At 39.3% G+C, this 23,769-nt stretch overlaps 1 protein-coding gene across 2 annotated transcripts in view; it reads right to left on the reverse strand.

Moving 5' to 3' along the window:
* Nucleotides 1–5,230: 5,230 nt before the first annotated feature.
* katnal1 (katanin p60 subunit A-like 1) overlaps nucleotides 5,231–23,769 on the reverse strand; it is a 42,144-nt gene continuing 23,605 nt past the window's right edge. For both annotated transcript variants that reach the window (XM_060826766.1, XM_060826765.1), the window contains exons 3-11: nucleotides 22,901–23,064; nucleotides 21,496–21,661; nucleotides 17,929–18,056; nucleotides 17,738–17,843; nucleotides 11,058–11,216; nucleotides 10,084–10,210; nucleotides 7,944–8,078; nucleotides 7,555–7,681; nucleotides 5,231–5,843 (exon numbers count right to left, since the gene is read on the reverse strand). In XM_060826766.1, coding sequence (XP_060682749.1) covers nucleotides 5,645–5,843; nucleotides 7,555–7,681; nucleotides 7,944–8,078; nucleotides 10,084–10,210; nucleotides 11,058–11,216; nucleotides 17,738–17,843; nucleotides 17,929–18,056; nucleotides 21,496–21,661; nucleotides 22,901–23,064 — 1,311 coding nt within the window. In that variant the 3' untranslated portion in view covers nucleotides 5,231–5,644. The remainder of the gene's footprint in view (nucleotides 5,844–7,554; nucleotides 7,682–7,943; nucleotides 8,079–10,083; nucleotides 10,211–11,057; nucleotides 11,217–17,737; nucleotides 17,844–17,928; nucleotides 18,057–21,495; nucleotides 21,662–22,900; nucleotides 23,065–23,769) is intronic.

Below are 23,769 nucleotides of genomic sequence, written 5' to 3' on the forward strand. Positions count from 1 at the left end.
TCAAGCTGCTTCTAAACATAAATCTATAGCACTTGACCGTAAGTGTTCAAAGTTTGTGCGAAGATTTGTAGCTCGGGTGCTTGTTGTAGTGGTTCTGTTCGCCGAGCTGGAAGTTTTTGTTGCAAACGTTTCGTCCCCTGGCTAGGAGACATCATCAGTGCTCTGGAGCCTCCTGCGAAGCGCTTCTTTGATGTTTCTTCCGGCATTTATAGTGGTCTGTCCTTGCCGCTTCCGGGTGTCAGTTTCAGCTGTCCGCTGTAGTGATTGGTATATTGGGTCCAGGTCGATGTGTCTGTTGATGGAGTTTGTGGATGAATGCCATGCCTCTAGGAATTCCCTGGCTGTTCTCTGTCTGGCTTGCCCTATGATAGTGGTGTTTTCCCAGTCGAATTCATGTTGCTTGTTGTCTGAGTGTGTGGCTACTAGGGATAGCTGGTCGTGTCGTTTCGTGGCTAGTTGGTGTTCATGTATGCGGATTGTTAGCTGTTTTCCTGTTTGTCCTATATAGTGTTTTGTGCAGTCCTTGCATGGTATTTTATAAACTACATTAGTTTTGCTCATGTTGGGTATTGGCTCCTTTGTTCTAGTAAGTTGATGTCTGAGCGTGGCTGTTGGTTTGAGTGCCGTTATGAGTCCTAGGGTATTCGCCAAAAACGGATCCCCGCGCAACTTTATCAACAGATGCCTAAGAGATAGACCACGGAACGAGGACATGCCACAACCAAAAGGACTAGCCACACTACCATACATCAGGAGCGTTTCAGAACTGACAGCCAGACTACTGCGACCCCTAGGACTCATAACGGCACACAAACCAACAGCCACGCTCAGACAACAACTTACCAGAACAAAGGAGCCAATACCCAACATGAGCAAAACTAATGTAGTTTATAAAATACCATGCAAGGACTGCACAAAACACTATATAGGACAAACAGGAAGACAGCTAACAATCCGCATACATGAACACCAACTAGCCACGAAACGACACGACCAGCTATCCCTAGTAGCCACACACTCAGACAACAAGCAACATGAATTCGACTGGGAAAACACCACTATCATAGGGCAAGCCAGACAGAGCACAGCCAGGGAATTCCTAGAGGCATGGCATTCATCCACAAACTCCATCAACAGACACATCGACCTGGACCCAATATACCAATCACTACAGCGGACAGCTGAAACTGACACCCGGAAGCGGCAAGGACAGACCACTATAAATGCCGGCAGAAACATCAAAGAAGCGCTTCGCAGGAGGCTCCAGAGCACTGATGATGTCTCCTAGCCAGGGGACGAAACGTTTGCAACAAAAACTTCCAGCTCGGCGAACAGAACCACTACAATAGCACGTGATATTTGACCCTTCTAATAAGAGGCAAAATGTGTTCCTACCTGTGCCTCTCAATTTTGTACACCTTAATAGGCCACCACCACCGCCCCTCCCCCCGCTGTAGCCTTATGTATTGCCAGGAAAACCACCCCTGCTATCAAATCTCCTTTCTTAGCAGAAATACTCTAGCCCACGCAATATCTTAGTGAATCTTCTCTGCACTAGTGCAATAGTCCTTCCTATAGATCAGTGACAAAAACAACTACACACACCACTCCAACTGTGACCCAACATTGTATATAGTTCTATTACAACCTCCCTGATTTTGTACTCAATGCCTTGAACAATAAAGACAAAATCCTATGTAGCTTCTCAGCCACTTCATCTAGATGTCCTGTTACCTTTCAGGTTCTATGGATATGCACTGTGCTTCCAAGGGTCCTACCCTTCATTATTTACTTCATTAGTCTACTCTTCGTTCATCCTCTCAAAATGCATCACCTCAAACTTTTCAAGATTAAGTTCCATTTGGCACTGTTCTGTCCACTTGACCAAGCCATCTCAAATCATCCTGTAGTCTAAGGGTTTCCCCCTCACTAGTTACCACACAATCAATTTTTAGGTCATTGGCAAACTTTTTGCTCATACCTTCTACATACATTTCTAGATCATTAATGTATACTATGAAAAGGAAGTCAGCACTGAGTCCTACAGTTATCTAGTAGATACATGCTTCCCATCACGAGAGAAACCTTCAACCTCTGCACCTCTTGACACAAGGCCAACTTTGGTTCCAATTTGCCAAATTTCCTGGAATCCCATCTCCTCTTACCCTCTTGACTCATCTCCAATGCGTGATTGATCTTAAAGCCTTTGAGGCCTTTGTAGACCTTGTCTGTATATTAATTTATACATCGTCACACTCAAAAAATTCAGATTTGTTATGCATTAACTCCTTTCGATAAAGTCACCCTTCCTGAATAATGGTATATTAACTGTCTTTCAGTCTCTGTTACATCTCCTGTGGCTAAAAGGGATTTGAAGATTAATGTTTGGACCCTGGAATCATCCCCTTCCCCATCCCTTACTTACCACCCAGAGCAGCCAGGAATTCAACTCTGGCTTTGGGCATTTATCCACTTTTAAGCCTGCTAAAACTATTTCCTTCAAGCTAATTTCTTCAAGTATATCACAGTTCCCCTAAGTACCAAAGCCTCAGTATCCCTGTGGGAAGCTAAGACAAGTGCCTCAAGAGTTCCTGTGGTAATGTCCCTACCTTGATGCCAGAAGGTTCAGGTTCAATTCTCACCTGCTCCAGAAGTATACCACATCTGAACAGTTTGATAGAATGTATTTATTAGTCATATTCCCTGCTTTTTAATACCTATCCTTCTTTATAGTAAATACAGACACAAAGTAATTTCAAACCTCATCCACGTCTTCCAACTCCACACAAAAAGCCATTTGGTCTCTTAAGGGCCTTAGTCTTTCCTTAATTATCCTTTTTTCTCTAATGTGTTTATAAAATACCTGTGGAATTTCCTTTCTTTCAAATGCACCAGTGTTTTTCTCATTCTAGCTCTAAGTTATTTCAATTTCTGCTTTAGGTAAATCCCTACAAATCACTTAGAACACTGATGTCAGCACAGTTCAGGTAAAAACCGTCCCACAGCACTTGAGTCTCCTGGACCAAGAGGTATGGGTTCAAGTCCCACTTGCTCCAGAGATGTGTGTTAACATCTCTGAACAGGTTGATTAGAAAACTAGATTTAAAAAAAATTCACAAGTCTCAGATTTTCTATCTAATCTCTAACAAGCCATCCAGCTATATCGAACCACTCCAAAGTCTGGAAAAAAAAGGAATGAAACTGAATAGACTACTCAGCATCTACAAAGGTACTAGAAATGGCAACAGCATGCCTCGCTCTGTTTCCTCTGCAAAACTCTCCTTACTAACACCTGGGGACCTGTGTCAAAGACTGTTCAGACAACATGACATAGCCATTTCTCTCAGAATAAAGTCTTAATGCCTGAGTCCATCATCATGGTTCATATGGCCTGTCCCACTTACAAGGTAGATTCACCACAAGTGGGAGTACAGTGGGCAGTATCAGCAAAAAGCTATTAATTCAACAATGTAGATTGACTAAACAGACTGATCAGAATTATCCCATTATTCCCAGAGATTTCACAACAACTAAAAAAGAAACTTTATTTAGAATTGTTCCATAACAGCAGGATAAAACATAAATAATATGCAAAATTAATACAATTGCTCTTACCAAAATAGTACATAACACATTTACAATGACAATATAAAATGACAAAACAACAGCATCCCTTTTTCTATAAAGTCTTTTATTACAAAAAGTGCAAGTACTAAAAGAATGCTCATAACTAAACAGTAACACTGAATTAGCGATGCATTCAGCACTATTCAAGAGAGCCAAAACTGACAACTCCTTTTCAGTCTGAATGCTGAAAGAATCAACTAACTTACAGAACATACCAAGTTTCAAACGATACAAGATATTCTGGTCTATTTATCCTTCTTTAACAAACACAGTAAAATAATAGAAAAAATGAAATGCTTCCATAAATACTGATGTTTCAATGCATTCTACTGTACATCCAGGAGATGGATTAGTCACAATTAGCTTTCCATATTGCTACCACGTAGACAGACTAACTCAGTAAGGGTTAATAGGACTGTTTACTTCTGCACTAGTATTGCAATGACAAGAAAATTTCATTTAAAAATAGTAGTTTGTTTCCTACTTTATATGTTAGAAATAAATTTAATTCGCATTTATTGTATTAAAGTGTGATGTGATATCTGAATCTGTTCTGGGACTATTCATAAATAAGTAGCATTGCGGAAAATGATTAATTGATCATAATGATGCATATGAAAGCAAAGTTATTAACATAGAAAAGACAACTAAATTGCTCTGAAGATTAAAAACTTGCACAGAAGTAGTGTTATGTGTCTTTATGTTCCTTTTTCAAAGAAAAATAAGTTATACCTTTGGTAAAAGAGTAGCCAAGATTATTTTTTAATCTAGATAGGTAACTGAAAATGGAGATAGGACTTTGTAATGGGAGGTGGGACATAAGCAGATCAATATAATAGCATGCTGAATGGCACAGCTAATAACCAAAATATCAAAACTAAAATAAAGCTTTGGAAAGCATAGGATAAGTTTGGGTGGAGTAGACCATCTTCTCAGCTTTTTGCCGATTTTCCTCTTTATACAAAGTCACATTGATAAGCAGTTTCTTCTTCTGTTGCTAAGATATGCAATGTGACATTAGAACTTTAGGGCAAATTGATGCTTATAACTCAAGGAGGCTCTGGAATTTGAAATGTGCCATTTTGAATGAATCTTAAAAAGGATTCAAATCATGTAACAATTAAATATCAGCATGCATGTCCTGGGTTCTTAAACAAACTAAAAATTTCATTGGAACAAAATCAGATAATCTCGTACCATACTGAAGGTAGAGAAAAATAAAGAATGATAGAAGCTTTAGTCATTTTTCACAGAACTTAAACTCTTCAGAGAAGTGTTAATAATTCTGAAAATATATTACTGTCTGTAACCCAATATTGTCCATGTGCTCAAGAGCCTGATTATAACTTGACTATTACATACAATATTCATCCCAATCAGTAGACATTGAATTTTGCAGTGTTCCTATCAAGCTACTTTTTAAAAAAAGTTCCTTAAAAAGTGAAACTTCTTAAAAATTCTCCTAATGGACAAATAGATTGCTATAATTTTGTGAACTATGGTTGTTGAATACATAGCCCATAAAATCTATAAGTAGTTAAGCAACATGGTTTATTTCAAATTTGGCAGCTAAACCAAGTAGTTCCATTCCTATAATGCACCATATTACTTAACTTTATACATTTCAACTATCTAATAAAGGAATGCTTCTGACAATAAATATAGGAAAGAGAGAGAATGAGATGTATTCAATGTAGCGTTTTATCTTTAAAATTCTAAATAATAATCTGACCAACAATACGTACCGGGTGGGGGAATCCTATTTTCTTACCAACAGGCTAATACATCAAATAATTTGAAATGACTTCATCTTTCCCAAATGTGTCAGATTAGTTAGTAGTGTATTAAAGTGCTTTGCAAGAGTCAAGATTGCTGTAAAGTTGATTCTCAAGGCTCAAACTGATCATGTCTTGTCTTTAAGAACCAAATGTGCAAAAATAATCTTCATATCCTATGAGTTTACACAGTATGCATTACTCAAAACCTTTCATTTTATGAAGTATACTACATAAATTAGTTACACTGAACCAAACTCAGCCATCCATGTTGCATACTTTTCAAGATCTGACGCAGAAACTGATTTGGAGATTTTCTTAAGAGACAATTCAAAATCATCCATGGTTACAGGCATTTGCAACTCTTCTTTGGACAAAGCTTTGATTTCTTCTGGAGACAGGCCTTGAATGCGACGTCGCATTGCCATCATGGAAGCATCTCTAAAAGCAATTAAAGCAGTAATTGTAGAAATAAATCTTTAAGTAAGATTTCTATCATGCATCAGATTCTTTGTTTCAATCCAAGATTACACTGTACATCAGCTTGGATACATCTTTCATTATTGACCTCTTCATGATCAATCAATGAATGTGGTCAAACTAGCCTACAAGGAAGAACAATCTGTGATCTAGTTGTCTGACTACATTTCTAGGAAGTGTCTTAGCCCAGTTCCTACATTAAAATGCAAGGTAACATTAAAGTTAAATTCAAGGGATTTAAGCTTGATTGTTGATGCCAGAATTCATATTGACTTTCAAAATGGAGTACATTTGTGTAAAGATTAGTAACTTGGGTGCCACTTGTTATGGTTGTGGTACATTCGCTGAGCTGGGATGTTGATTTGCAAACATTGCAGCCTCTGTCCAGATGACACCTTTAGAGTTTTGGAGCCTCCTGTGAAGCGCTACTGTACTGTTGCTTCTGGAATTTACTTTGTTTCGTTTCTGCTGCTTTCAGTGGCCGGTATATTGGGTCCAGGTCTATGTGCTTGTTGATGGAGTCTGTGGATGAGTGCGATGTTTCAAGAAATTCTCTGGGTGTCCTATATTTAGCTTGTCCTATGATCATAGTGACAAATTTGTGGTTCTTGTCATCTGTGTATTACTACTAGAAATAACTGGCCATGGGGGTTTCATGGTTCACTGTTCTGTGTTCTTTGCACCATCACATCCAAGAATGGGAGTCGATTGTCGACTTCATCCTTTCTCGTAAATCTGATCCCTGTATGGTGTTGATAATCTGGTGCGCATTCTCGTTTTCTGATCTCTTAATGATAACAAAAAATGTCATCTACATATCTGATCCAGAGTTTGTGTTGGATTTGTGGTAGGGATATTTGTTCCAATCTTTGCACCACTAAACACCATGGCCAGCTGTGCCTAGTAGCCATACACACAGATGAAAAGGACCACAAATTCACATGGGCCAACACAGCAACCAGGGGACAAGAATCATGTAGAATCATACAATCCCTACATTGTGGAAACTGGTTTTCAGCACAACAAGTTCACACCGATCCTCCAAAGAGTAACACACACAGATCCATTCCCCTACTATTGTTACATTTACCCTAGACTAATCCACCTAGCCCACGCATTCCTGAACACTATGGACAGGTTAGTATGGCCAATTCACCGAACCTGCATATCTTTTATTGCAGGAGGAAACTGCAGCACCTGAAGGAAACCCACGCAGACACAGGGACAACGTAAAAACTCAATACAGACAGTCGCTCGAGGCGAGAATCAAACCCAGGTCCCTGGCACTGTGAGGCAGTAGTGCAAACCACTAGGCCACTGTGCTAAATATAGGACAGCCAGAAAATTTCTCGGAGCATGGCACTCGGCCACCGGAATCATCAACAAGCACAGACCTAGATCCAATATACCAACCACTGCAACAAACAACCAGAACCAACAACAGGAAATAGCAGAAACAGAACCAAATAAATTCCAGAAGGCATAGTACAGTAGTTCTTCACAGGAGGCTCCAAAGCACTGAAGACGTCACCTGGACAGGGAGCGAAATGTCTGCAAATCAACTTCTCAGCTCAGCGAACATACCCACAACCACAGAATACACTATTGTTTCTAAACTTGCTAGGCCACCCTTTATACCATCATTTTAACTTGGATTCATTAAAACCCTTACCTGCAAACATTTGTGATGTCTGCGCCAGAATAACCTTCCATCTTCTCAGCAATAACTGTAACATCAACACCGAGCGCAACATCTACTCCACGGAGATTTATTTTCAGTAGTTCTGCCCTCCCACGTGCTGTTCAAAGAAGAGAAAATGACAAGGTAATTCCAGAACATAACTGAAGCAGATTATACTTTTCCTATTTCTTGTCAACACAGCTCAGGCATTAGCTTTAGAAGATTATAATCTTCAGTTATACATGCACCGATTATAAAATAATCACGAATTTGCCTTAGAAAATAAATTTAATATTTCTCATAATTGAAAGTACACTGAACATGTATCTATTCACAAATGACTTCACGTGTGCCATTAGTACCATTCAAGAATCTTGTACCTGTGGGCAATGAAATGTATACTCTTTTTTCTAATCTCCTCCTCAAAGCTTCATCTATATCCCATGGGAAATTTGTGGCAGCCAATACCATTACCATTTTGGAGGGATCATCATTATCTGAAGCACCCCCTACACCTGCAATGAAAATATTAAACGTCTTCAACTTAGTGTTACAGAAAAGATTTTAACATTTTTCTCATCACAAAATACAGCAAGCATCAATTTAAACTAAGCTAGCCATATATCAAATAGTTTAGGTTTTTCTTTGGTCAGAGCGAAAATAAGTGTGCATGTTCAATAGATCGGTTTTAATGTACATAAAGACCCTTTCCAAGTAACTGCACTCAACAATAGTTGATGGCCTTTCAATGATAGGTTACTCAATAAATCAGGTGTTAATGTAGAGGAGTGGGGAAAAGAAAATTCCATGGCTTGCAGTTGCTCTGTCATAATGCTTATTTTGTTGCACACCAACTCAATTTCTAAGTAATTAATCCACTGCCTTTCGCTCTTCACTTTTAAGGCAATCAAAAATTGCAAATGTTGCAACTCTGAATAAATTTACTTTGACAATCACCAGCACAGAAAAGACTTTTAAAGCCAAGACTGGATAATGTCAAGTGCAAACCTTGCCCAACTAATGTTATTTATTAAGTAATTTAAGACCACAAGACACAGGAGCAGATTTAAGCCAATCAGCCCATCAAGTCTGTACTACTGTTCAATGATTCATGGCTGATCGGATAATCTCCACTTCCACTTTGACTTTTCCCAAAGATCCTCTATTCCCTTGCTAACTGAAAAGCCAGATCTCAGCCTTCAATAATGACCTGCAGCTATAACCACCTGCAGCAAAGAATTCCATAGATTCACCATACACAGAAGAACTTCCTCCTCCTGTCTTAAATTGGCAACCTCTGATTGTGTCATCTAGCCCTAGACATTCCCACAGGGAAAAGAAATCTTTCTGCATATACCTTGTCAAGACCCTAAGGATCGTGTATGTTTCAAAAAGATCAAATCTCTTTCTAAACTTCAATGCATACAAGCTCAACCTAAGAAAACTCCTCCATATTTGGAATCAGCCCAGTGAACCTTCTCTGGATTGCCTTCAATAAACTATATCCTTCCTTAGATAATGGGATCAAAATTGTTCACAGTATTCCAACTGTGGTCTAACTAGTGCCCAATGTTTTTAGGGAGACCTCCCTACTGTTATGCACTATTCCCTTTAAAAGAGACTAACAGTCCATTTGTCTCCCCTATTACCCACTGGAGTCATCTGGCATTTTTTTCCTGAATCATACAGAGACTCCAAATTGCTTTGTACTGTAGTTTCTAATGTTTTTCTCTATTTAAATAATCAGTTCTTCTTATCCTTCCTGCCAAAATGTATAACCTCACATTTTTCCACATTATGCTACATCTGCCAAGTTTATACCTACTTACTTAACTCTGCAGAGGAGAATACATCAGTTAATGGCGGCTGATAGTTAATTGTCACACTAACCATAAATTTTAAAGGAGGCAGGTTGACTGATTTATTAAGGCAGAGCCCTGAGAAGTGTACCACATAAATGACTGTTACCTATTTTGCCGAGTAAAACTGGAACAGGTCCACTTCTTATGGCAATGTCTTGACCAGGGTCAACCAGCCTGGTTAAAATTTATGCAATGCTTGGCAACAAAACATCCAGTTTTCAATGTTCGTGGAAATGCCTCTACAAATTAGAGTCTACTTGCTAAACAATGAGCACTCTTCTCCTAAAGTATAAATATTGTTGTTTTCCTTTATTTGGGCACTTCTTACAAAATGTTCTGATGAATGCATGACAAAAAGCTTCAATGAAATGTGTCTGTTTTACAATACTCTAGTTCATGACGACCAAATGTCTATAAACAATGAAACAAATAACATGCTCAAAATATTTGCATTGCAATTTTGTTTCAGCTCTATCCAAAGAACAAGACCAGTAGTAAAATTACTAAAGTCAGAGAGAAAAAAAAATCAAGCATACAGACAGGCTTATCTGAGTGGGGCTACTTCAGAAGGTTGAAGGTGTGGAAAAAAAACTTCAGTATTATTACATTATTTATGTGCAGCTCATTTACCAATGCCTTTAACAGACAGGAAACGTACCATCCATCTGAATGAGTAGCTCTGACTTGACTCTACGGCTGGCTTCATGCTCATCAGATGTACCCCTGCGACTACAGATTGAATCAATTTCATCTATAAATATAGTTGTTGGAGCATAAAATCTGGCCTGGGGGTGCCGGGGGGGGGGGGGGGGGGGGGGGAAAGAGAGAAACAATATCTTAAATATCCACTTTAATAGGTTTATATATCAACCAAAGAACACCACTTGTTGATAATACAAACAATATAATCTAGCATTTCCTCGTTACAAATGACAATAAAACTAAATCCATACGCAGCCTAAATAAATGCGCCTAACTGTACATACTCTAAGTAATCTTCTAACATTTATAACACACCACTTATGCAAATGGCCTAATTAGAATGTTTAATTAGACACATTATTTAGGCTATGTTTAATTCAGTTTTGTTTTCAAATTCCACTCATTCCCAATTTATCACTGAGCTGTTTATGATCAGTACTTTCCATTAAGATAATAGTTGGTCTAAGCTATGGGATATCATACAGTAATGCTGATCCTTTACATGGACTTTGTGGAGTGTATAAATTACAAAACTTTGTTTTCAGTACAGAATGAGAGAGTCAACCCAAACAAAGTAAAACAGATTTGTAGTAGCATTGAACTAACGATTTGCCAAACAAATAGGACAACCTTACACAATGAGAATCCTGCATCCAAAATCATGATGAAAAATGCAATGATACCTTTTGGGTTCTATATTAATTTTCACATACAATCATAGCAATGTGGATAGACCCTGGCCTTACATTTTCATGTTTGGGACAGGAAGGACAACTGTCGAGATGGCAGGGGTAGAAGAGAATAGAATTAAGTCATGTGACTAACCCTGCTTTTTTCAAAATTACAAATATTTCTTTTCACATCAAATTTAATCTTTACTTATATAACATCAAGAAACCAAATAGAAAATACATAAGCAATTTTACTTACCATTTCAAATAACAAACGAACCAATTTTTCGGACTCTCCCCTGTACTTTGAAGTTAATGTGGAAGAGGACACATTAAAGAAAGTTGTTCCACACTCTGTAGCCACAGCCTTAGCTAACATGGTTTTGCCAGTGCCTGGTGGTCCAACCATTAAGACACCCTGGAATATGAAAAGTATTAGTAAAATTTCACTTAAAATTCTATTCCAAATTTAAAGAATATTCATAATAGCAAAGTTCTCCTCTAGCTCATTATACTCATGAATGAGAGACAAGCTCTAAATAATGTCAGAACTTTGTAAATCTAGATTCCTTCTTTGTTGAAGTTGTATACAAACAATTAATGAACATAGAACATAGAACATAGAAGGATACAGCGCAGTACAGGCCCTTCGGCCCTCGATGTTGCGCCGACCGAGTCCTACCTAACCTATACTAGCCCAATAACTTCCAAATGCCTATCCAATGCCCGCTTAAATGAACATAAAGAAGGAGAGTTCACCACTGATACGGGCAGGGCATTCCATGAACTCACAACCCGCTGTGTGAAGAATCTACCCCTAACATCTGTCCTATACCTACCACCCCTTAATTTAAAGCTATGTCCCCTAGTAACACCTGACTCCATTAGCGGTAAAAGGTTCTTAGTATCTACCCTATCTAAACCCCTAATCATCTTATACACTTCTATCAGATCTCCCCTAAACCTTCTCTTCTCCAATGAGAACAGCCCCAAGTGCCTCAGCCTTTCCTCATAAGGTTTTCCTACCATTCCAGGCAACATCCTGGTAAACCTCCTCTGCACTCGTTCTAAAGCTTCCACATCCTTCCTATAGTATGGCGACCAAAACTGCACACAATACTCCAGATGAGGCCTCACCAGAGTCTTATACAACTGCAACATGACCTCAGGACTCCGGAACTCAATTCCTCTGCCAATAAAGCCCAGTACACCATATGCCTTCCTCACAGCACTATTTACCTGGGTGGCAACTTTCAGAGATCTGTGTACATAGACACCAAGATCCCTCTGCTCATCCACACTACCAAGTAGCCTACCATTAGCCCAGTAATCCATCATCTTGTTATTCCTACCAAAGTGAACGACTTCGCACTTAGCTACATTGAATTCCATTTGCCACATTTCCGCCCAGCTCTGCAACTTATCTATATCCCGCTGTAACCTACCACTTCCTTCCTCACTATCCACAACTCCACCGACTTTTGTGTCATCCGCAAACTTGCTTACCCAGCTTTCAAGTCCTTCCTCTAGATCATTTATAAAGATAACAAAAAGCAATGGTCCCAAAACAGATCCTTGTGGTACACCGCTAGTAACTGCGCTCCAAGATGAACATAATCCATCAACTACTACCCTCTGTCTCCTTCCAGCCAGCCAATTCCTAATCCAAACCTCTAATGTATCCTCAATGCCATACCTCCGAAGTTTTAGCATTAGCCTACCATGGGGAACCTTATCGAACGCCTTACTAAAATCCATATACACAACATCTACTGCTTTACCCTCATCCACTTCCATAGTCACCTTCTCAAAGAACTCAATAAGGTTTGTGAGGCACGACCTGCCCTTCACAAAACCATGCTGGCTATCCCTGATCACGTTATTCCTACCCAGATGTTCATAAATCTTATCCCTTACCATTCTCTCTAAGACTTTGCCCACCACTGAAGTCAGACTCACTGGCCTATAGTTACTAGGGCTATCCCTACTCCCTTTCTTGAACAATGGGACCACATTCGCTATCCTCCAGTCCTCTGGTACTATTCCCGTTGACAATGACGACATAAAAATCCAGGCCAATGGCTCTGCTATCTCCTCCCTAGCTTCCCATAGGATCCTGGGGTAAATGCCATCAGGCCCAGGAGACTTATCTATATTCATCCTTTCCAATATTCCCAAAACCTCTTCCCTGCATATTTCCAGGGCATCCATTCTAATTATTTGTGATTCCATATTCACATCAGCAACAGCCTCCACACACAACTTCCCACTACTATCCTTGACTGGACCGATACCTACCCTAGTCATCCTTTTATTCTTGACATACCTATAGAAAGCCTTTGGGTTTTCCCTAATCCTACCAGCTAAAGACTTTTCATGTCCCCTTCTCGCTTCTCTTAGCTCCCTCTTTAGCTCCTTCCTGGCTACCTTATAACTCTCAATCGCCCCTACTGAACCTTCACGCCTCATCTTTACATATGCCGCCTTCTTCCCTTTCACAAGGGACTCCAATTCCTTACTAAACCACGGCTGCCTCACAAGGCCCTTTACACCATGCCTGACTGGTACATACCTATCGAGGACACGCAGTAGCTGCTCCTTGAACAATCCCCACATCTCATTAGTGTTCTTCTCTTGAAGCCTGTTTTTCCAATCCACACAACCTAAGTCATGCCTCACTGCATCATAATTTCCCTGCCCCCAGCTATAGCTCTTGCCCTGCGGCGCACGATTATCCCTCTCCATCACTAAAGTAAAAGTCACCGAGTTGTGGTCACTGTCCCCGAAGTGCTCACCTACCTCCAAGTCTAACACCTGGCCTGGTTCATTACCTAGAACCAAATCCAATATAGCCTCCCCTCTTGTTGGCCTGTCGACATATTGTGTCAGGAAACCCTCCTGCACACATTGTACAAACACCGACCCATCTAATGAACTCGAGCTATAGCTCTCCCAGTCAATATCTGGGAAGTTAAAGTCCCCCATAACAACCACCCTGCTACCTTCACTCTTTTCCTGAATCATCCTCGCAATATTATCCTCTACTTCTCTAGGACTATTAGGAGGCCTGTAGAAAACACCTAACAGGGTGACCTCACCTTTCCTATTTCTAACCTCAGCCCAAACTACCTCAGATGGCAAGTCCTCTTCCATCGTCCATTCCACTGCTGTGATACTGTCTTTGACAAGTAATGCCACGCCTCCCCCTTTTTTACCCCCATGTCTGATCCTACTAAAACATTTGAACCCTGGAACGTGCAACAGCCATTCTTGTCCCTGTTCTACCCACGTCTCTGTAATGGCCACAACATCGAAGTCCCAGGTACCAACCCACGCTGCAAGTTCACCTACCTTATTCCTTATACTTCTGGCATTGAAGTATACACACTTCAATCCACCTTTCTGGTTACAGGCACCCTCCTTAGAGATCGCTGCATTATTCCTAACCTCCCTACACTCAAGGTCCTGTACCCTAAAGCTACAGTCCTGGTTCCCATGCCCCCGCGGAGTTAGTTTAAACCCTCCCAAAGAGGGTCAGCCTTTGCCTTTCAACTCATGGAAGGTTTAAGTCATGGGAACATTATTCCTTGAAAGTCATACTGCCAAGATGATCATTTCTCAATCCAGATTGTCATCTTTCCTGGCTTGTCCAGAGGGACTAGCATCTCCAAGCAACAGCAAGAAAAGACAAATGCAAGAGCATAGTCTTTGAAGCAAAGTAGGTCACAAAATGATATGAAGGACTTCACATGAAGCAATTATACAAAAGAAATCCAGTTTTTCGCATCAACCTTCTTCCTGTACAATCTTTAAAATCTACAGCGGTATTCCATGCAGCTCCTGAAGAAACCTGAAGTCTTACCCAGTCAAGCACCTGCTCCACTATCAGTCAGGGAACCGGCAGTAGTTATTAGACCCATCAGTAATATAAGCAAGGGATCCAACATTGGGATTTGGTAGCCCCACTACTAAGTTAGTGTCATACTGTTGTAAACAAAAAGAAAGTGGAATGCTACCAACTGATTTCTACGCCAAGGACAAAGATCGTAAATAACCAGCAAGTATAACAGCAAATGTCATTTTTAACAGAGAAACATAAAAAACATGAACAGTGTAGGCCAATCAGCATTTATGGCCTGCTCTGCCATTCAACATGATCATAGCTGATCATCCAACTCAGTGCCCGGTTTCAATTTTCTCCCACCCCATAGCCACTGATTTGGAGATGCTGGTGTTGGACTGGGTTGTACAAAGTTAAAAATCACAACACCAGGTTATAGTCCAACAGGTTTAATTGGAAGCACTAGCTTTCGGAGTGCTGTTCCTTCATCAGATGGTTGTGGAGTATAAGATTGTAAGACAGAATTTATAGCAAAGACTTAGTGTGATGTAACTGAAATTCTATATTGAAAAAGACCTGGATTGTTTGTTGTGTGTCTCATTTTTTTGAATTACCATGTTGGTTTCAGTTCTTTCATATGTAAATTGCAAAACTTTTTTTTAAAAAAGTTACATTCTCAAGTGAACTTTAACAATTGGTATCATGTCGGCCCAGATAATGCATTGAAGATGTCAGCTGCCCTGTGTGAGACTATCTGTGCCACAATGGTCAGACTGATTCTAATCTAAAAAAAGATTTGCAGAATCTTACATGGATTCACATGGAGTCTCACACAGGGCAACTCACACCTGAAATGCATTATCTGGGCCGACATAACACCAATTGTTAAAGCTTACTTGAGAATGTAACTTTTAAAAAAGGCTTTGCAATTTGCGTATTAAAGAACTGAAACCAACATGGTAATTAAAAAAAAGAGAGACTTAAACAATCCAGGTCTTTTTCAATATATAATTTCAGTTACATCACACTGTAAACTTTTACTATAAATTCTGTGTCTTATGATCTTATACTCCACATCCACCTGATGAAGGAGTAGCGCTCCAAAGCTAATGCTTCCAAATAAACCTGTTGGACTATAACCTGGTGTTGTGTGATTTTTAACTTTGTATACCGACTGATGCCTTTAATAGTGAGAACTATATCCAACTCCTTTTCGAAACTGTTCAATGTTTTGGCCTCAACTACATTTTGTGGCAGTGAATTCCATGGGCTCACTATTCTGAAGCAATTTCTCCTCTTCGGAGTACTAAATGGCCATAACCTTAAACTGCGACCCTTGATTCTGGACATCAGGAGTATCTTTCCTCCGCTTAACCTGTCTAGTCTTTCTGGAATTGATAGGTTTCTACAAGATTCCTCATTTTCCTTCCTCAGGTAAGGAGGCCAAAACTGCTCTCAATACTACAGGTGTGGTCTCACCAAGGCAGTGTAAGGCCTACTGCTCTTGCACTCTAATTTTCTCACTATGAAGGCCATCATAATATTTGCCTTCTGCACTGCCTGCTACACCATGCTTCCTCAGTGACTGGTGTATGAGGGCACCAAGGTCTCATTACATCTTCCCACTTTCTCAATCTAATTGTCATTTAGATAACAATCTGCACTCCCATTCAAGATGTAGGCTAGCTCAGTGGATTTTTAAATCGGACATTGAGTGTTAAAGACCTACTCCAGGACTCAAATACAAAAACTTTTGTTGACACTCTACTGCTTTAACAAGTGCACAAGTGGAAATGTTATCCTTGTACTAAATGTTAAACCAAAGTTCCTTCTGCCCTCTCAACTGAACATAATAAATCCATGGCACTATTTCAAAGTAGAGCAGGGAAGCTATACTTGGTTTCCACTAAGTATCCCTCAATGAATGCCACAAGAAAATATGTTTACCTTGTTCTTATCATATTACTGTCCAGAGGAGCTTGCTGTGCCCAAATTCCACAAGAGGATACATCTAATAACTCATTTTTTAAGTGCAACAGGAGCACCAGAATTATTTCTAAAATAATTATGTACACCAAGTTTCAGTGGCAAGATTATGTTTTATTTAATTCATTCGTGTGATGTGAGCATCACTGGCTGGGTCAACCTTTATTACCCATCCTCAGCTGCGTTCTTGGTGAGCTGCCTTTTTGGCTGTAATACTTCATTTGCTATGGTTGACTTACAATGCCATCACGGAGGGAGTTTCAGGATTTTGACCCAGCTACACTGAAGAAATAATAACATACCCCCAAAGTCAGAATAATGAGTAGATTACAGCAGGGACTTTCAGGTAGAAGACAGCTGAAGACAGTTGGGCCTAAAACCCTGAGGAACTCCTGCAGCAATGTTCCCCTGGAGCTGGGATGACTGACTCCCAACAACCATAATCATCTCCTTATGTGCCAGATATGATTCCAAACAGCAGAGAATTAACTCCCCCCACCCCCCCCCCCCCCCCCCTTCATTTCCACTGACTCCAGTTTTGCTAAAGACATTTTGTACAAAACAAGAAAATAATGCAAAACCTTCATAAATCTTTGGCTAAGCCTTAGCTGGAACAATGTGCACAATTCTGACCACTTGAAAAAGAGAGTGTCATGACCTCATGGCGGAGACAAAACTTATCCCAGAGAGCTAATTTCCTTTAAATCCTGATATGTGGAGAGACTGGAGGAGTTGAGATTCTCCTTTTCTGACGGTTAAACAGAGAGACAGCTAACAGAGAAATTCGAAGTGGACAGGTTTACACAGAGCAGGTATAGAGAAACTATTTCCTTTGCCAAAAGGCTAAGCACCCAGTTCTCAAATTTAAAATAATTGGCAAAATAAAACGAGATGAGAAAGGAGCAAAAATGCAATCATACAGAGTTAAGATCTGAAACACAACACCTGAAAATATGGTGGAATCAGATTCCATGGGAATTTTAAAAAGACAATTCAACGTGTTCTTGAAGATTTGTTAAGTGTCAGGGAAAAGTGAAAGTGTAGGTCACATGTCTCTTTGTGCTACAAAATATAATAATTCTATAAAAATCTCAACAGAAACTAATTCCTACCTTCCAGGGTCGCCTTATTCCTTTGAAGAAGTCAGGCATCCACATTGGTAGCACAACAGCTTCTCTCAAAAGTCTCTTGGCATCTTCTAAATCAGCTATATCATCCCTGAACAAAAAATGAACATGCTAGGTTTTGCACCCGTGACCAAAGCCAGAGTATTTTAAAAACTCCTGTATTAAAATTATAATACCAATGGACATTGGGATTCCTGGAAATAATATCTCTCTCCAGAACATCAACCAAGTCCTTATCATAACCAGTTCCATCAAATCTTTTCCCATCTCCATCTCCTGATGCTTCCTGCAGGTTCCTTCTGCTCTATAATCAAGTTAACAAGAGATCATAATTAATATTTCATCATTACTATATATCAGTGCACAAAAAGACATAGTAAATTTTTAAAGCACATATCAGAAGGCAGATACAGATTCATTCAAGACCTATTCTTTGAGCATGAGAGTCAACGTTTCAAGCATGAGCTCTTCATCAATGTGATTCCTGATGAAGAGCTCATGCTCAAAATGTCAATTCTCCTGCTCCTTGGATGCTGCCTGACCAACTGTGCTTTTCCAGCACCACTTTTCGACTCTGACCTCCAGCATCTGCAGTCTTCACTTTCTCCCATTCTTTGAACATGCAAATGGTGAGCATCAAAACAGAGTTAAAAATCACACCACACCAGGTTATGGTCCAACAGGTTTAATTGGAAGCACACTAGCTTTCGGAGCGCCGCTCCTTCATCAGCTGGTTATCACAACCAGCTGATGAAGGAGCAGCGCTCCGAAAGCTAATGTGCTTCCAATTAAACCTGTTGGACTATAACCTGGTGTGGTGTGATTTTTAACTTCATACACCCCAGTCCAACCGTCATCTCTAAATCAGCAAAACATAATTGGTGAAATGCAGCTATTGGACACTTACAAAGACAGAAGACAGATATATGAATGCTGTCCAAGATTAAGAATGGAGTATTTAACTACTTTTACTTAAAGAAAATAATTTGATATTGTACAATATTTTAATATTTGGTTCCCACTAATAAAATAGTCAAAATTAATTGATTAGGTATTCCTGTGCTAATAACAGTAAAGTTGGAGATATTTAGCACAGCTGTACAGGTGAGGCACAGATAAACTTTTAGATACACTGTAGTATGTACATATGCAAACAGCAGTAGACCATCTGCACTGCCCACAGGATTTCAATACTGTATTCACTGACTTCACAGTTAACATAAGAAATAGCAGCAGCAATAGTTTGGCCTGAACGCCTGCTTGAACAAAGTGTGTTCATTACAACGTGTAGTGCCTTCAAAATCTCATGACTGAAAAATCCAAGCTATCAAGGACACAAATACTAAAACGTATTACAGTTTCTAAATTGTGGGAAGGATCTCACTTTTTAAAACAATTTAAAGTCTCTTTTAAAACATCCATGATCCATAGATATATAAATGGTTTTTAATATGATTCGCTTGACTTTATTAAAATTTATTATGATTCTGCTAACCTAATCGTTTGCTTCGATTACTTTTTAACATGAATCTACACTGTAGTTTAATTTGGACAGATTCTGAATGTTCATCTATTCACTATCCTTCCCAACCTGTATCCTTTCTAATTTCTTCAGATTTAGTGAATCCTGCACAGCCATGCTGAAACTGGAGTGAAATTTACAAACTACACCTCCACTTCAGACTTTATTTTGTGATCAATGGTGCATGTCATTGCTTCATTGCTAATCACCAAATTCAGACCAAAATCATTACTGAATATGAAATTCTGCTGCTGCAACACTGCTAAAGAAGCCATTTCTAGTGAGCAGTCATGTTTACTTTATCTAGTTTTATATTTTGAAGTCATTGCACCATTTTAATTTTAGGCAGAACACTGAATTGCTTGAAAAATACAGTTGGAAAAAAGCAATAAAATGAATATTCATTATCAATGGTCCTTAAAATCTTCATTCACCTGCTCAGTGAAATACAATTTTATTTTTCAAAATTGAAAAAAGGATCCTTATGGAATTTATTTCTTCATTGCAATTAGAATCAATTGATCCTTCTGGTGCTTCAGAGTTACACTATTTGTTTGCATAAAAACAATATCAATAAAAAGTTCAAAATAAATAATGTGAATTTGTTTCATTGCCACATGTAGGTTGAAAATTGAAACTGATAGATCAAACATATTGGGTTTCCTACACCTCATGGCAAAACCAGATTTAAATAATTACAAGTTACAACATACCAGATTACCTCACTGAGGATTTGGAAGGGGAAAGAAACAAATCCGATGTAACTAGCCACATTCCTCAGATGATGAAGCAGTCCATGCCTATACGATGGAAGACCTCAACAACATTCAGGTTTGGCCTGACAAGTTACAAGGCCTTCTTCAGCAGTCCCTTGGGACAGATCATTAGTTGCTTCCATTCCCATCCAAAAGGGTTTTATAGATTGCACAATGGATTTAAACAATCAGAAACTCTGAAATACACTTGTTGTGTTTGAAGGGTTGGGTAGAAAAGTTGCTTGGAAATTTGCACACTTCCTCCAAAGCCTCTGCACATTCTAGTGAAATCTTTTGATGTGTTGGTGCCTTTCTGGATGAACATTCACATTTCAGTCAATCACAGGCTAGGGATTCCCATGAGTAAGTATGAATATACATTTTCAAGAATGCTTTGAGACTATCCCCAAAGCAATTCTGTTATCCTCCTGAGAATGTCCTCAATGAGTCTAATTACAACAGTTGTATCTGGTGCAAGACATACAAATGACTTGTTCTGCCCAGAAGAGCTCATTTTTTAATTGATTAGCATCTACACACTCTGCAAGTTGACTTGGTAGCGCACACGGCTGTTAGAACACCTTTCTTGACAAACAAATGGAAGGATCTTATGAAACCTCTACAAATGGTATCTCCAATGCTTTGAGGTACCGACTGTAGATTGTCTAAATCTTTGCCCAGTAAACTTAATGTCAGTTTTGAAATCTTTGTTCTCAATTACGCTTTTCCTCACTAGGCCAAAGACCGAGCAGAAGACAATTATGAATCTGTTTATGTCACAATCTGCTTTGGAAATTGCACTGATACTAAAGCCTACTTACTCTGAGTTTGTGACAAAAGTTAAGAAGAATACAAAATACTCAAAGTGCCCAATTGATCTGTCTGTTAGACTCAGGCTGACAAATCTGTATTCAGGGTACTCCTTTTGCTTCTTTCAAGTGTTTCTGATGTAATTTCCGCATCCTATTGAATACATAAGGCAGATGGCACACTGATTGCTCTGTTTCTCTAGTCACTGGTTACAGGCAATGGCTTAGAGGAAATGGTAAAAGAGAATAGCTGATGATCTTTGTTAGTTCGCTGCAGATTGCGCAAGAGAACAAGACCAATCTTGACTCTTTGCAGTCTGGAAGTTTTCTGCTTGTGTGCTGTTCCCACAGTAACTGGTCAGGTGGACAGCCAGAGAGGTGCTGTCATGCTACAGACTACGGGTCTTAATGAAAAGACCAATTAAACAGTTTCTCTGGGCAAATCTTGTCCTGAACATACACCCAGGCAGAAAGAAAAATGAAAATGAAAATAAACATAAACAAAAATAACACAAAGTACGTGGTTTGAAAGAGGCATACAATTTGATGATTTAAACATCTAAAAAGTTATAGATGATAACTGGTCATCCTATGAGCAAAAACAATTGTCAACAAGTTTCACAATTGCACAATTACCAAGCAGCACCAAAATTATACCTTGTCCTCTTTCCCTCTTGTTTTGGAATCACTGCTATGCTTGCTGCTAGATTTTTCAGCTCTACCAGCCTGCTGACCTCGACCCACAAGACCTCTTGCCTGGACAACAGGTGACTCTTTTCGTGCAGATTTAACCTCACGATTCTGCCGCTTCATCAAAGGAGCTCTGTGAAATTCAACACGACACTGTGTTAAGCAGTATTCATGTGTTCCTGTCAAATGATGTCCAGAAAGTAAGCCATTACTGATAATACACCAACTCAGCCTATTCAAAAGGAAGTATATTCAGGACTTGGGGGTGACCAGTGTAATGCCTGTAGTCAGTACATGGACCTCAGGTATTTATAATCCATATCATTGTCTTAGATGAGAAGGGGAAATAGCTCTCGAAGTACAGTGGTAGTGCTCCTACGTCTCAGCCAGGAGGCCCGGATTCAAATTCCACTTGCTCCAGAAGTAAGAACATCCTTGAACTGGTTGATTTAAAAAGAATAGGTGAGGGGGTGAACCATTCAGTTTTGTGTAAGAGCACTTCTGGAAATAGAACAAAAAAACTAAATAGACGAGAGGAAGAAGGGCTCTGGTACAGTAGTGGCAGTGACCCTTCCTCTGGGCTGGGAAGCCTGGGTTCAAGTCCACGGGAGAGTTATTATGGTGCAAGGTCAAGATGCTTCAGACGAGATTGAGAAGACCTCCATCAGGAACTGAACCCACGTAGATGACATCATGCTGCATTGCAAACCAGCTGTCCTGGCAACCAGTTCCCAGATGCATTATATAGGTAAGAGTAAATTATATAACTTGGAAAGCAGCATACCTTTCAGTAAATAGTGGTATGCAGGGGGAGTTTACAAGCCCAACAAATCAAGTTTCTAATTAATGCTGCAAGCTTGTATTCCTGGCTAGAATATTTAGAACTAAAGTCATAGTCTCACAAAAAGGGGATCAGTAATTAGAATTTGATGACATTAAACCCCATTTGAATGACCATTGCTTATAATTGTCTAACCTAAAGGACACTGCATGCTTAGAGGATACTTTAGAACGATATCAAAAAATATTTGGGTGAAAGGGGAATAGTGGAAAAATGGGATGGGGTGAGACACTGGAGGTGACATAGCTCAGGTGCAGCAACCTTGCTGGATGGTGTGATCTACTGCAGCTGCAATTTCTTATACTATTTGAACAATATTAACCACAGACTACTTTTTGGCCTTACAACATTGACTTTGTTACTCCCCACCCCTTCACATCCCCTTAATCTCAACCCTCTATATAAAAACAATTTTCGAACATTGATGTTGGATATAGATTTTTTTAAAAAGGAGTCTTAACTACTAAAGAAAATTCATACCCAAAACTCAATTTTACTAAACTAACATTCAGTATTGCTCATTTTACACACCGGTGTTCAACAGGAATAGGTGGTGGCCAAACACTGGGATCTCTGGAAGATTCATCTTGCTGAGGTACAGAGAAATCAGTTGGAGGTTTCTCTACTCTAAAGCTTTCCAAAGTGTTAACAATACTTTTGACCTGCTCATATTCTTCGACTAAGTCTTGACGCACCTGGAAAATAAACAACAGTAATAGCCTTTTATTATTCCTGAAACAGAATATTTTTCAGTCCTGTTTTAACCTGGTACACACTAGATTTTCTAGGTGTACTTGACAATGATCTGGGTGCATTCAAATTGGCAAGGGTATCCTCAAGAGAGAATTCATTAAATATGTTAGATATTGTTTCTTGGAGCAACCAGAGAGGAAGCTCCTCTAAATCAGTTGGAGGGCAAGAAACTGGAGTCCATATTAGTGTTCAGGACTTAAATAAAGGTCATTACATCAGCAGTAAGACAGATCTGATCATCCAGTATCAGCGGGCAGTCTCAAAGGCAAGACAGTTAATGAGCAGTTGCATAAGGACATACTCAATTGCTCCCAACTAAAATATATTCCAGAAAGGAAGGTTTTTTTTTGGCAGGGGGCAGAATAAATTACCATGGCTAAGCAAAGAAGTTGAAGACAAAAATCAGGAAATACCATTGTGCAAATGCAAATGGCATGATGGAAGATTGAGAAATGTTTAAAGTTCAAAAGGTTAATAAAAAAAGTAATTAAAAACAAAGGCAAATTACAATAGAAAAGCAGGGCAAAGTAGAAAACTGAATAGCAACAGCTTCTATAAGTATATAAAAAGAAAGTGTAGCTGAAGTAAATATTGTTCTCTCAGGGAATGAGACTAGGGAGTTGATAATAGGGAACACGGATATAGCA

This window comes from Hemiscyllium ocellatum, chromosome 6 (genome assembly GCF_020745735.1).
Source record: "Hemiscyllium ocellatum isolate sHemOce1 chromosome 6, sHemOce1.pat.X.cur, whole genome shotgun sequence".
Classification (NCBI taxonomy): Eukaryota; Metazoa; Chordata; class Chondrichthyes; order Orectolobiformes; family Hemiscylliidae; genus Hemiscyllium; species Hemiscyllium ocellatum.